Source organism: Theobroma cacao, chromosome 3, assembly GCF_000208745.1.
Source record: "Theobroma cacao cultivar B97-61/B2 chromosome 3, Criollo_cocoa_genome_V2, whole genome shotgun sequence".
Classification (NCBI taxonomy): Eukaryota; Viridiplantae; Streptophyta; class Magnoliopsida; order Malvales; family Malvaceae; genus Theobroma; species Theobroma cacao.
The window spans coordinates 33,490,168-33,504,437 of NC_030852.1; the positions used below are offsets into that span (position 1 = coordinate 33,490,168).

Here is a 14,270-nt window from a genome sequence, read left to right on the forward strand (position 1 = left end):
CTTTAATAAAAAGATTTCTTCTCAGTAAATTTAGTTTGAGTAATAATACAATCTTTTCTTTTCTTTTGTTTAAGCATCAAATTGTGTTCCTTCTGAAACTCTTTGATAAAATTAATTACATATTACAACATTATTTTCTGTGTTTTAAATTGAAAATTTTAACTTTAGTCATAAAATTTTAAGATTTTCTTATAATTATTAAAATTCGATGGCTCTAATAATTCAGGAAAATTAAAATAATGTTAAAAAAAAGGACTTGAGATATTCAAAAACAATAATGGGAAGAATGTTCAATTAATTCATGAACAGAACATTAGAACACAAAAATTGCCACAATTCAATTTATAAGTTACAGGAAAAACCTTTGGGGGATTCAAAAACATTAGATACCATAACAAAAGTCAAATCATTGACTACCTAACCAGGAAGTATAACTATCTAAACCATCTCTTCTTTTTCTCTCTTATCAAAAAGATGAAAAAAAAAATAGGGGCAAAATGATGTTAACGAGCTACAAAGAGAGTTGAGGCATGACATTGCCAATTGATTTCTGTACAAGTTTGCAACCGCCCCTCGTAAAAATACGTTATTCAGTTCATAGAATAGAGTACATAAATGTGTACAACATGACAACATTATGTGTCTGAATTGTATCTTAACTATCGGATTAGAACAAATTTACTTCACTCAATGACCACACTCAGTGAATTGGAGCTCCACCAGAGGAAAGTGAGCAAGAGAAAAAACCATGCATCTCTCAGCGCTGGAGCTGGAAACAATCTAGGATGAGTTATGTGTCCTCTTGCGACAGTGGTGCCGGTCTGTTACCAAACTTGAGCTTCTGCAGAATGTCATCAAGCTGAGTAAAGATGCATAAAATCAAATTCAAGCATTTAATAATAAATCTGAATTACTCACGAATCATCAGCATGCTTTCTACTTGTTGACTCCTGCATTGTCCGAGATGGTGCAGTCACCTGTGAAGCAAGCACTACTACATTAAAAACATAATATAAGGTTCAATTTATTGTACATACACACAAACACACACACACATATGCCATGGTGCAAGGCCAAGCTATGGTGTATAACAAGGCAAAGTCCCAACTCAACTGTAAGGCTGATAAAACTCAATTCATCCACACATCTTCAATTTTATTTTCCCTTTTTTTCTTTTTGTGCGGTCTCAGGAATAAGTTCAGAATCAAAAAACTTAAAAGTTCGATTAGGCAATGGAGGGTACAGGTCACAGGCCAGATCTCATAGTATGAAACAAAGTCTTCATACAGAGATGAGCATGTTATCTACGTAGTAGTGCTTCACAACTCTAATACAATCATTCAACTGTCCAATCAATAGGAACCCAGAAATCTTGCTAGGTGCAATCAGACCGTGGTAGCATGATGATATTCATAAGCAACATGTTATTGGATTGTTGACACATTTTAGTTATCGCCCAGGTCAACTAACCATTATTAACTTATGCAGTAATGCATTGACAGATAGAGGTACAGATAGAAAAATACACAAATAACCAGGATCAGAGAATTATTGATAGACAAGCATACTGACAGAACGGCATAATTGTTTGCTGGTTCGGCCATGGGCTTCAAGGTATTCTTCATACGTCTACAACAAAAATCAGAAGTAAAACATTAACAAGAAGAACGATTCAGACATAAGCCAGAAGGACAATTCTGAGAGAGAAGGATGTTCCTATTATTTGTTTTGGTGGTAAAACAGCAGAAAGCACAGAGCTTTGTCTACAGACTGATCATGCAGCAGCAAGATTTGAATAAAGTGTGGTATTCTTTGTCTCTACAGTTAATTAAGGATAAACAGCACATGGAGCACATTAAAAACATTGCGGGATTCATTATGGTGAATTCTTCCTAGTTCACAAAGAGAAGTTAGAAGTTATGGTTTAGGCCTTAGGGGCTCTTAGTCGAAATACTAACCTGATAAATCTAGCTTCTCTGATGAGTCACATTTATATGACCACAAGGAAAGTATCCGCTTAGGATAAAAACATATAAATTAAACACATCAAATAAATTAAACTCCATCAGAATATAAAGCTTAGATAGGGTTCCATACCATTTCAAGAAAATCATCTTCGGTCAAGGTACTAGCATGAGGACTTTCTGCAGATAAACCCCAAACATCAAATTGAGTAGACATATCATTGTTTAATTATAGACTGGTGAGATATCTTTTGGTGCGAGAATTTTTCATACTTGCAACTTTTGATGCTCCCGTGGTGGTAGGAAAGTATTCAGTAGCCAAAGTATGCGGATGTGTTAAATGAAATCTACTCACGTCAGCTTGATGTCGATAGAGGAAGGGATGATAAGGCATGGGTGTACCAGCCCAAGACATATGCAGTGGAGGCACATTATAATCTTCATCTCCTAAAGAATATGGTGGTTCTATGCAAGGCCTCTTTGAAGGTAGCTCATCCCTGGTAAAACTATTCCAAGTAAATTCACGAAAACCAACAAGGCTCATAAGCTCGATTTTAATAGAACACATAATTTGAAGATACCTTTTAAGTGAGCCATCCACATCATTACTCCCATCAAGGAGCTCACATAGAGCTTCCCCTATATCTTGAGGTAATTCCTACAAAAGAAACATGAATCAAGATCTTAGTCTGCAAGTGGTGGATACTTAATTTTTTATCCAAAAAAAGCAGAGAAACAATAGCAATTCATATTAAGGACACCTGGCAGTCTCTGCTGATTTTGACAGGTTTGTAGTCATTCAATGGGTTCTTAAGGTGTAGAGTCTTTTGGAAAGGCAAGCGATTTAAGCAAAGCCATTTGACCTTAAAACTCCGGCCCCAAGGATTACCTTTACCACTTCCTTTGCTCCAAACGTTATCTCGCCTCCATCCAACAGAAGACATCATTTGGGCATACCCTTGGAAGAAACCACTCATGTTGACACTAAATACTAAAATAACTATACCAGAATTCTGCAAGACAAGAAAATGCTCCTGTATAAAACATATAGACTTGAAAAACTAAATAAGATCAAAATAAGATGGCTTTTACATGAAAAGCTTCTTCCAGAATTGGTTCATTCATCAGTTGAGTCGCCCAAATTCCTTTGTCAATCGATAATTGAATATTTTGGTGATTCAAACTCTTAATGATGAAATATCTTGTATTATACAATCTGCCCCTTTTGTCCACCATGTGGGAATGCTGTGGTTCTTGTGCCCTAAAGGGATAGCCATCCTCATTCTCTGACATAAAATAGTAGGAAAAATGGCTTGATGATAATGAATAACACTCGAAAAAAAAAATTAGAAAAGGCAGTTGCCACATAACTGGTAATCTATATACACTACAACTACATGGAAAGTAGTAAAATAAAAATAACTGCACTTTAATACATAAATGTTAACATGCTTCATCAATCATAGTACAAAAGTATATAGAAAAAGAACTCAATGCCAATGTCTCCATAAATTTAGATTGATTATAACAGCACTTTGCTCATCAGAATCGATTTCCAAAAGAAAAAAAGATTTAATAGTTTCTCACTCCATTGACAAGAATGATATCTGAGATACTGTATCACAAAATCAAGTGACCGAGTTTCAATAACATTGGATCTCTCCCTGCTAGTGTCCTGTTTAATGTCTTATCTTTACACAACCATCAGCCAATTCAAATTCACTTGCAGGAAAAAATAGTTACGATCACATAGCTATGATGCAACTCATAATGCAAACAGAGCACAAGGAACATCAAGTTTTATTTTAATCCATTTCATGCATTAGATAGTTACAACTTTTACACTTCCACATACCTGTTAAACATTAACTGCTGCAATTATCGATGTCAAAAAAAGCATGGTTTTAGTACATGTTTCTTGCAGAAACATGTACTGTAGATGGATATTCCTATTAATAGCACAATATCACTTCCAAATTATATGTGTCCGAAAGAACCATAAGTTTGTTCTGAGCAAGGAAAAGAAGAGGGAGATCACAAAACTTAGTCAATGAACAGACTCTGTTCTTTTTTTATTCTTTTCTTTTAAAATAATTCTAGCTACAAGCACAATCATGCTCAAGATATGGTGCAAGCATTTACGTGCAGAAGACAAATTTCTCATCAAGGTAATTAAAATACAAGAAACATGTAATGATGTGTTAAAAACAGGGAACATACACCATATTTTTACCTGGATCATCTGAATTTCCCACATCATTTTTCCATTCAGTCGCTGATGAATCAACTACGGATGCATTTTCTTTTGCAGTATCAGAAGACATGTCCTTATTGGCTCTCCTATCAGAAAGCAGATATAGTAAGAGATTCAAGCCAGACTCTGCTGCAGTATAAAGATCCAAGCCAGACTCTCCTGCAGGACAATGCAACTGCAGTTGGAAAAAAAAATACAGTAATATTTAGCAATCTCATTCAAAATGGACAAAGCTTGAGTAACAGAAATCTGTAGCATCAGCAGCTGTAACCAGAGATAAATTAGGGGTAGAAAGAAAGAAGCATTAAAGTAAAAGAAAACCTAACTCTTTGAGGCCAAGTATGTACTATAACTTCAAGTTACCTTATAGCAAAATGGGATATAATTCGGAAGTTCCTATCTGATTACAAAAACAGTGGCATTAGTAAATTATCGGACCAGATAACAGCGCAATTGGAAAATCATATATCAAACAGAAGAACAAAGTAGTAACAAAAGTAGGATACTGCATGTTAGAGTAACAAGAATAAGTAAATATATAATCTTCAGTTGATTCTATTTCCTGAATTTTCAAATGAATATATTTTGCCCATAATTCCATATCCTAGCATAGTCCATTTAGCATACCATTTGGGACAACTCCATAAAAAATGAATTCCCGTAAATAAATATATTAACTAATATTAAGATAAATTACGGCCAATTCCTTACTTGAAACAACAATAATTTATAGGCGAAATGACATTTGGTAAAGTTAGCATACAATTAAACGAAAGTTTCACAAAACAATTGAAAACTAATTATCCCAAGGAATTCCTCCCATTTTCCTTCTACTTTTGTTTCTCAGCAACCAAACAAAACATAGAACGAAAAAGAAAATTTGAAGTAGAAATAACGAAGTGAAAGTGTACCGTGTACCTGCTTCAGAGAGAGAGGAAAAAACCAAAGAGGATGGCAAGGCAAGACTCGGGAGTGTGTTGAAGTGACAGTACCAAGTACTTGGCTTTGTGTTGTCTTGCTTGTAGTAATGAGCCCTAATTTTTTTTTCTTTTTTTTCAATTTTCCTTTCCTTTCAGTTGAATTGAACCTTCCAAATTAGACACTGGTTTGGGTTCGGTATGGGTTCTTTTTTATTTCTATTTTTTTATTTTTTTTTTCCCATTTGCGGGTCTTGAGATTGGCGATCGAGCGGTTTTAGATTGGTTTGGCTGTGTTGAATTTAAACAACTCGGACGGTGATGCGTGCGTCTGTGGAGGAGAGATTGCGCGTTTAAAACACTGGGGCAGGGGCAGCTCAGCACAGGCCCAGATACTATATGGGCCACCTTTGCCCTGACAGGATGACAACGAGCCTTGCAAAAATGTCTTGAAAATCTTTGGGCTTAGACCAAAATGACTGAAGTTGCCATGCATTTTTATTCAGTTTTTAATTAAAAAATAAATTAACTAGTTAATGACATTATAATATAAAGTGACAAATGACATCATATATGATATTAAAATAATATGATCATATGATATTTTTATAATCATATATTAATAATAGTACTGTGTTAAGTTTCTAAATGAGGGAGAGGTTGGGCTAATTCGGGGATTGAAGGTTTTTAATTTTTCCAAATCTTATGCAAAAGAGGAAAAGCAAAGTTTTTAAGTTTATAAGCTATTGATCATGCTAACATTTTTTTTCAAGATTAGATGTGATTTTAAATCATAATCTAATAATAATCTTATATTATTGTTACACATAAAAAAAAATTTATTATTGAGTTGCACAATTCGAGTTCATTTTTGTAAATCTCATATCGTTTTTCAAAAATATGAATTTAAAGCCAAGAAATTAAAAAATAATATTTGTGTTTTATATATTGTGAAAAGGAAAACGTCCCTTCCGCAAATTTAATATTAAAAAGATTAATGTTTGCTTCTTTTTTCCTCATGTATACATTTTAATAAAAGAAAATAAATGTGTTATTTGAATTTCTCTTACTCTAAAATATATCCACCTATAATTTTTAAGAGAAAAAAAATGAGTACACAAATGGTAAACTAATTCCATTCTCAACTTCATAGAGGATTTTATAACACACCTATAATCGCATTGTTGGTAATTAAGCCTTGCATGTGACACTTCTATATTCTCACCTTTAAATATATTAATTAAAGATTGGATGATCATTGAAAAGGAGTGATTAAATATTTTATATGATCATCATTACCGCTGGCTAATGTCCTTGATTTACTTTCTATTCTATATATAGCTAGCCAAGCCTTTAATTAAATTACTACAAGTTGCTAAAAGTTAGTACTTCCCAATTTGCATGCACATATCCTATATTATATTTGAGCACAGCAATCCATTCCATGTATTTAGAAAAATTAAGAATTCATTTGTACTTTTCCTAGTTGGATTCACATAATTTCATCATCCAAGACAAAACTAAAGTAAAAGGAAATTAAGAGTTTGTTTTGCTTGACTTTTTTATAATTTAAAAATTATTATAAAGCTCTTATAAAAAATAATAGCTTTTAAAATTAAACTAAAGTTGTTTGGTAAATTTTTTTTATACGTTATAATTTTTGTTAAAATTATCATAGAAGGTATTTTTTTTATAGAGTAATATTATAATTATTTTTAACAGATGAGGATATTTTTGAAACAAAAATAAAAATTCTCTTGTATTTTTTTTTTTTTAAAAAAAAAACTCCTCATAAGAACTTTTTCTAAAGTTTTTTTTTTAATTTTATTCTTTAAAAAAAAGTTACTTTTTTTAAGAGCTTCTCAAAATTTATGTTTGACCTGACTTTTACTTTTAAGAAGTAGATAAACTGAAAAAAAATCAGACCAAACAAGCACTAAACCCTCATTAAATTCTTTAATCATCATTAAAATCTTTGGCCTTGATATGATGTGCAAGTTGCATTTACATGCAGAACAATATATGGGATAAAATTAAACTACAAATTATATATATATATATATATATGCATCTGGACCTACATCTTTAATGGTCAAATCACTCCACCTAATCCTGTTCCATCACAAAAATGGGCAACATCATTCAAAGTTAAACAGTGCCAAAATCCATGCCAGTGCCTCTTTAATAATTTAGTTGACAAGAAGCTTAAAACAATAATTAGTTTCTGTTTTCCTTGAATAAGCTTTCAATAAAAAAAATAACCCACTTTCTTCTTTCAGGTGGGATGCTTACGGAAATGATTAATTAAATTGTCTATAATTAGGATCTTCTTGATACTAATAAGTATACTTTCCCTTTTCCTTTGTCCTATGTGCCTTTTTGCTTCAATGATTATTAATGAATAAGAAAACCATAAACCCTGATCATTGTGATGGCAATTAATTGCATATTGCCATATGTTATATATATGACCTTTGGCTTCAAATTAAGAATCCGATGCTTAACTTCAAATTGGGTCTCTCTACATCACCATGGATATGATAACGAGAATTTGTACATGTGAAGTAAGTGAACCAATTTTCAGCTCTCACAATGTTTAGTCATTCAAATGTGATAAATATGAAAGTGAATCCTATTATTCAAAATAATAATAATAATAATAGTAATAATTTATTTATTACCTTCATATACGTTGTTGGACTATCTTATATATGTAGCAATACCCTTCCAAGTAATATAAACTTGGAAGGTGAGGTCACCTCTTATATCACCTTGCCCTTGAAAGAAAACAAAATCTTGGTATCTTTGGCCCATCAAAGATCTCATGCTTAAATAAATGTATGTCCCATGATACACTTCCAATTCTTGTCTAGAAGCCAAAGACAAGATAGATAGGATCATAAGAGATTTCAGGCTTCGAAAAAATGGATTATGTTAATTCAATGTTTCGATCTGACCAAATGGCAGATAAGTTTCAATTCTTTCCCATCCCTTGCCGACACACAATCCAACAAGATGAAATCATTTTGATCCCTTCTGAAGAAGCCAATGATCTCTCCAACTGGGGTGATTATAGCCAGCGCAGGCGTAAAGCAGCTAGAGCTTTTCTTGTCAACGATGTCGATGGGAAGTCTATTGACAATAAAAAGAAGAAAATCATACATAGAGACATTGAGCGACAAAGAAGGCAAGAAATGGCTACTCTTTACAGGGCTCTTCGATTACAGCTTCCTTTGGAATATCTCAAAGTTAGCTCCTCTTCCCTTCTTACATATTAAAATTTCAAGTATCTATATATGCAATTTGGCAGACTTTTTCAATTTTGTTCACTATTTGTTTAATTACTTTATTGTCTTTCACTGGTAATTTCAGGGAAAAAGATCAATATCTGATCACATGCACGAGGCTGTGAATTACATCAAACATCTGCAGAAAAAGATCTTGAAGTTGAGTGGCAGGAGAGATGAACTTAAAAGCTCATCCAATTCCTATGCTTCACGTTCTGTTCCGGAAAGCTTACAAGATAGTTCCGAGCACAGTGTAATGGTTAGACCTTGTTTAGCAGGAGTGGAGGTTGTCATAAGCACTTGCTTGAGACAAGGGCTTAATCTTTCAAGTGTGCTTGAAGTCATACTTGCAGAAGGTCTAAGTGTTGTTACATGCATATCAACTAAAGTAAATGAAAGTTTAATGCACACTATTGTCTCTGAGGTAAAATTAATGTTGCCAATCATTACTTGAACATATATATTAAGCAAGGTTTCCTCCCTAGGAGTATAGAAGAAGCGAAACCTCTCTCTGATTTCTTTTCTTTCTACGCAGGTGAATGATGGAACAAACATAGCGCCGTCTGAGCTGCAACAGAAATTAACAATGTTAGCAACTTCCTCATCTGAGTTACATCTCGGTATGCTGGCCAAGTAAATGCTTGAAGCAATTTTTTTCCTGCGTTATGAAAGATTTGATCCTTGCAGGGTTTCCTACTATCAACCTTCCAAGGTCGGTGTCTTTCATGTCAGGTAAAGTCTTCTAAGGCTAAAGACTTGATATGACATACTGGTAATGAATGAATAAAATTAAGCTTTTTTTTTTAAAAAAAAAAGCCTTCCAAGGTTGGTTCTGAAAATGGTGGACAAATTTTCTTCAGCCTTGTTTTTCTCCGTAGTTGTACATATATATGTAACAAGCAAATTATGTTGAATTATTGTTGGTTGATTAATTAGGATGCCATACTTTCTTCAATCATACCCTAATTAGAGCTAGCCATATTGGTTAAGTATTTTAATGGTGTCCAGGCTCCAGATTTGGCTAAACCACAAATAGCCATCTCCCACAATACCAAACAGATAAGATTTAATCTGCAGTGCGCTAGCTTTTGAAAAAGTATAGCTGACGTTGAACATGAACACAAACTTCCCCCTAATGTCATCACTAAAATCTTCAAATGCACCAGAAAGAAATAAAGTTAAATAACAAAAAAAGACAGACCAAATTGTGATGAAAGAATCATGCTTGCTTGCCTTGCTGGGACTAAAATAAAGCAAAATAATTTAGGAGTCAATGATAAAACCCGTTTAAACTGCGTAGCTGCTTCTGGCCTAGGTGAATATATAGTGCTTGATTGGATTTTCGATGCCCGCTCGACCTTATCCGAAACGTTTAAGTATGTCAAGATAAAGATAAAGATAAATAAATAGAATTCCCAGAGTTTCAAACATCTATAGGTCTAGCCTCCGTCACGGCTTCAACGCTTCTGCCTTCAAACTTTCAAAACCCTAGTTTGTATTTCGTCTCCGCATGCATACTTGAATTTTCCTGCTCTTCCAAAGTTTTAACAGGTTTTCCATGTTTTTTCTCTTTTACCTCGCTTCGCGAGGTCCAACTGCAAACCACATCTCCACCATATGACTATAACTTTATCCAAGTCCTGGCCCAAAGCTGAAAAGAAGGCCGAAGTCTAAATGGCCCTGTTTCTTTTTCGTGCAGTTTTCAAACCTCGCCAATGGCTCCTTCTAGATATATTGGTTTTTGTTATTGGTGTCTCAATTCTGGAACGTTGACAAACGAAGCTAGCTAGCAAAACCAAGTAAATCCACGAAACTTGATTCTATCAAATATATAATCGACAGTTGAATCGTTCTTCCCAACCGCGCCTGTCAACATGTATGATTAAGCATATTGAACATAGAGATTTTGATTAACAAGTGTAATAGAAACAACTACTTAATTAACTTGTAAATAAGGCCAATCGAGTCCTCCGCGACAATAAAATACCAAATGAATCTTAATTTAAATAAAGAAATGAGTCGCAATCTTCACTCCGTAATTATGAATATAAGCATAAATATGTGCGCGATTTTCTCGTGGCAAGTTAAAGAATAGAAAATGAGAAAACTCCAAATATTTCGAAACATGGGAGATAAAAAAAAGGGATAATACAATGTTAGCTAGTCAAAGTCTCTGAAAGACTTAAAGCAGTTGCGTCATGTCTGTTGAAGTTGAAACGGTAAAATTGTACAATAACTGGTGCAGATCAATTCAAGTTGAAAATAACTCGCATTTTAATTCTCATTTTAAGAGCCTTCAATATCTAGACGTGGCATTTGCTGATTCTCATGCTGATGATCAGATAAACTCAGAAGGGCCCAGTAAGTAGGCCACAGATCTTAATGATATATGCACATCTGGACCTACATGTGCAGGATTAATCACATTTTCCTAATCCTGTTCCCTCTCAATAATGATCAAGAATTCAAAGATTACTGACAAAAAACCGTAGCATCTCTCTTTGGTTGGCAGCAAACTTAAATATATAATGGGTAATAGCTTGCCTTTACCTTTCCTTGAATAAAGCAATAGTATCTGGCTTTCTGATTTGAGGAAGGAAATTTTCTCTTCCTCCCCAAGGGCTCTTAAAAATCTTCCCATTAGGTTTGACTTAATTTACCTCAGTGGTATTTGGATTTCCTTTTCCTTATGGATGTGATAGTTCAAGGCACGTGAATGTTGTGAGGAATTGATCAGCCCTCCAAATGTACAGTGGCCTTTGCTGTTGTCTTTGTCTAAATATGTAGAGTAGCGGAAGTATGCAGTGTAAGGTTTGCAAGCGGTAAATGAGGTCACTTCTTATATCACCTGATCCATGAAAGCAAACAAAGTCTTGAAATCTTAATTTCTTGGGCCTAACAATGATCTGATACCTGTACAAACATATCCCCTTTCTTGTTTTGCTTATGGATAGGAGCCAAAGCAAAAGATACAGAGGAGATTTGGGGCTTAGAAACATGGACTGCGCGGCGTCAGAGTTTCCATCAGAGGAAAGCACGGTTGAGCTGTTTCAATTCTTCTCTATTCCCTGCCAGCAAGACAGCAGCAACCCTAAGCAAGATGAACAGAATTTGATCCTTGTCTCCAAGAAGAGTGATTGTAGCCGGGGCAAGCGTAAAGCAGCTACTGCTTTTGGTGTTGAGGATGGGAACGCTCCTGATAGTAAAGGGAAGAAAATCATTCATAGAGACATCGAACGACAAAGAAGGCAAGAAATGACTACTCTGTATTCGACTCTTCGGTTGCTGCTTCCTCTTGAATATCTCAAGGTTAACCGTTCTCTCTTCCTTTATATTAAAATTGCAACTATAGCATGAAAAGAAAAATTGTTATGGATCTTTTCAGACTTCTGAAAATTGATATACCCTTTGTAAATAATTAGTCCTGTCTTAATTTTCACTGGTTTTAGGGAAAGAGGTCTATATCGGATCACATGCACGAGGCTGTGAAGTACATCAAACATTTGCAGAACAGGATCACGGAGTTAAGTGACAAGAGGGAGGAGCTGAAAAGATCATCCAATTTGCATACACCGAGCTCTATGCCGGAAAGCTCACCAGATTGTTCTGAGGACAGTGTAGTAGTTAGAGGTTGTATGGTAGGAGTGGAGATTGCCATAAACACAGGCTTGAGACCAGGCCTTCCTCTTTCAAATGTGCTTGACGTTATAGTTGCAGAGGGCCTAAGTGTTGTTAACTGCATATCAACTAAAGTAAATGAAAGGTTGTTGCACACTATTGTGTTGGAGGTAAATATAGTTGCAACCACGGGAATATTCATCATGCTTTTCGTTCCTTTTTAATTGAGAATTATTAGTTAGAAAGCAATATCCCTCTTAATTTCTGAGGCTTAATTTGTTTCACAGGTGAATGATGGAAGAAGCATAGAGCTGTCAGAGCTGCAACAGAAATTAACAAAACTGATAATTCGTCCTCCAGGTTAATTAGATTTTTAAACCTGCTGTTAACTGGTTAATTTGCTTGCGGCAATTTCTTCCTGTTGTGAAAGATTCGATGCTTTGTAGCTAGGATGAAGTTCCTAATTTTGTAACCTAAGGTTGGTCGTGGAAATGGTTGATTAATCTTCTTCATCAGCTAGCCTTGGTTTTTCAGCTACATCAATAAATACACAAGCAAATTTGTTGGATCATCAATTGCTTGTTAATGTTTAGTCTGCATGACATACTATCTGTTCATGTGTTCTCATTAATTCGCATTCATATCCATTTACCTCGTTAGTTTCTATAGTTAGTACTTAGCACTGCTGCATGCACTTCGATGACATTTCAAGTGTTGGCAATATATATGATCACTTTTCCATATGATAATCTTGATTAGTGATACAAGGTAATTGTATGGAATCAGTTCAAAAAATATATATAGCCAGCTAGCTAGTACTCTTCAATGTGCTAAAATGTGTCCCCGAGTTGCTCCAAGTTTTAATTCATGTCCTTTTTAAGAGAGAAATTGCATAAGTTAACTCCTCTTGCATGTCATGATATTTCTTTTTGTTTTCTCATCATTTTCAACTTAAATTTTATTTATTTTAATACTTCATGTGAACTCATGGCTGCTTGATGAATTTTAGAAGAAATCTACTAAATCCTACTAGAATCATCCATATGTAATATATTTCTGATCATAATAAATTTTGATAATGCAATCTATAAAATTTGCCATCATTTTTCTTGGTAACTTTATTTGTACCTGTACCTATGATCAAAATGCATGATCTTTACTTTAATAAATCAACAGAGATCTGACATCTCTCAATACCAATCAAATGATCAATTTGTACCAACTTGCATTGTTTTTGTGGAAATTAGTTAAAGTATGTACTGATGTAGTTGAACATTAATACTTATTAAAGAGAAAATTATAAGAAAAAACCTTTTTTGATAAGGGTATTTAAAAAATAATCATCAAAATAAATTTAACTGTTTTTAGTTATATTTAATCATGACTTGACAAAAATATTCTTAAAATTATTTCAAATAAATTAAATCATTTATTACAATTTCTCTCCATTTGTGCTTCAAATTTATTTCTCACTATCCCACTCTCTCTAATTTTATCGATTTTTCTCTTCGGCATTCATCTGCTATGCTCCTGATTTCTTTCTTTCGCATTTTCAGATTTTCTTTTCGTGCGCTTTCAATATACCAAATGATGGTTTTGATGTACTTGAGTGGATGGTTATTTGAGGAATTTAATTTTTAGGTATTTTGGATAAAATTAAAATGGTAGAAATGATCATAGATGTTAGAAATGGCTTTTAATTGAATCAATTCGAGATCTAAACACCAATAAACTCAAAATTTTTAAATTTTTAAATTTAGATTTTCAAAGAAATTTTTTTTTATTTTTAGTCAAAATTAGTGTTTTAGATAAGAAAATTTGTGTTTTGATTTATAAAAATATATTAGAAACACTTTAATCGGTGTCAAATTGTCAAAAAAATAAAAAGAAATGAAGAGAGTTGAGAAGATTTGAAATTTTGATTCGTAAGTAACAACAACATTTTGGTCATGTTTGGTAGGTGGAATGGCTAAGCCATTCCCCCTCTATTCCTTACAAAATTTTATCCCCTTGTTTGGTTTGTTCTTGGGGAAGGAATAGCCACTCCAAAAGGAATGGCTATTCTTTAAAATTAGGCAAAAGCTTGGAATAGCTAATACCACCATCTCCCATGGTATTAGCTATTCCACACCTATGAGAATAAAATTTATACATTTTGAACTAAAATGTCATTATTTATTTTTAATAATTACAAATTTAAATTTATAAAATTAATATTTTAAATTTAAAT

At 33.6% G+C, this 14,270-nt stretch overlaps 3 protein-coding genes across 10 annotated transcripts; 2 read left to right on the forward strand and 1 right to left on the reverse strand.

Annotated features, from left to right (window-relative positions):
- On the reverse strand, window positions 480-5,439 carry LOC18606410 (YTH domain-containing protein 1). Of its 8 annotated transcripts, XR_001927253.1 has the most exons (12): window positions 5,137-5,438; window positions 4,582-4,618; window positions 4,198-4,393; window positions 3,057-3,250; window positions 2,726-2,977; window positions 2,546-2,622; window positions 2,238-2,461; window positions 2,098-2,144; window positions 1,959-1,976; window positions 1,573-1,629; window positions 919-977; window positions 504-841 (listed from the first exon to the last, which is right to left on the reverse strand). XR_001927253.1 is itself a non-coding variant. In XM_007039997.2 (11 exons), the coding sequence occupies exons 3-11, from the start codon at window positions 4,286-4,288 to the stop codon at window positions 781-783; spliced, it is 1,062 nt and encodes a 353-aa protein (XP_007040059.2). In that variant the 5' UTR covers window positions 4,289-4,393; window positions 4,582-4,618; window positions 5,137-5,437; the 3' UTR covers window positions 480-780. The 8 variants fall into 8 exon arrangements, 6 of the variants coding, with proteins under 6 accessions (XP_007040059.2, XP_017973793.1, XP_017973792.1 ...); XM_007039997.2 differs by lacking the exon at window positions 1,959-1,976 and having other exon boundaries at window positions 480-841; window positions 5,137-5,437; XM_018118304.1 differs by lacking the exon at window positions 1,959-1,976 and having other exon boundaries at window positions 480-841; window positions 4,545-4,618; window positions 5,137-5,437.
- On the forward strand, window positions 8,025-9,339 carry LOC18606411 (transcription factor bHLH36). Its single transcript, XM_007039999.2, has 3 exons — window positions 8,025-8,383; window positions 8,508-8,846; window positions 8,958-9,339. The coding sequence occupies exons 1-3, from the start codon at window positions 8,060-8,062 to the stop codon at window positions 9,057-9,059; spliced, it is 765 nt and encodes a 254-aa protein (XP_007040061.2). The 5' UTR covers window positions 8,025-8,059; the 3' UTR covers window positions 9,060-9,339.
- On the forward strand, window positions 11,006-12,632 carry LOC18606412 (transcription factor bHLH118). The gene is made up of 3 exons (XM_007040000.2): window positions 11,006-11,731; window positions 11,872-12,210; window positions 12,328-12,632. The coding sequence occupies exons 1-3, from the start codon at window positions 11,369-11,371 to the stop codon at window positions 12,403-12,405; spliced, it is 780 nt and encodes a 259-aa protein (XP_007040062.1). The 5' UTR covers window positions 11,006-11,368; the 3' UTR covers window positions 12,406-12,632.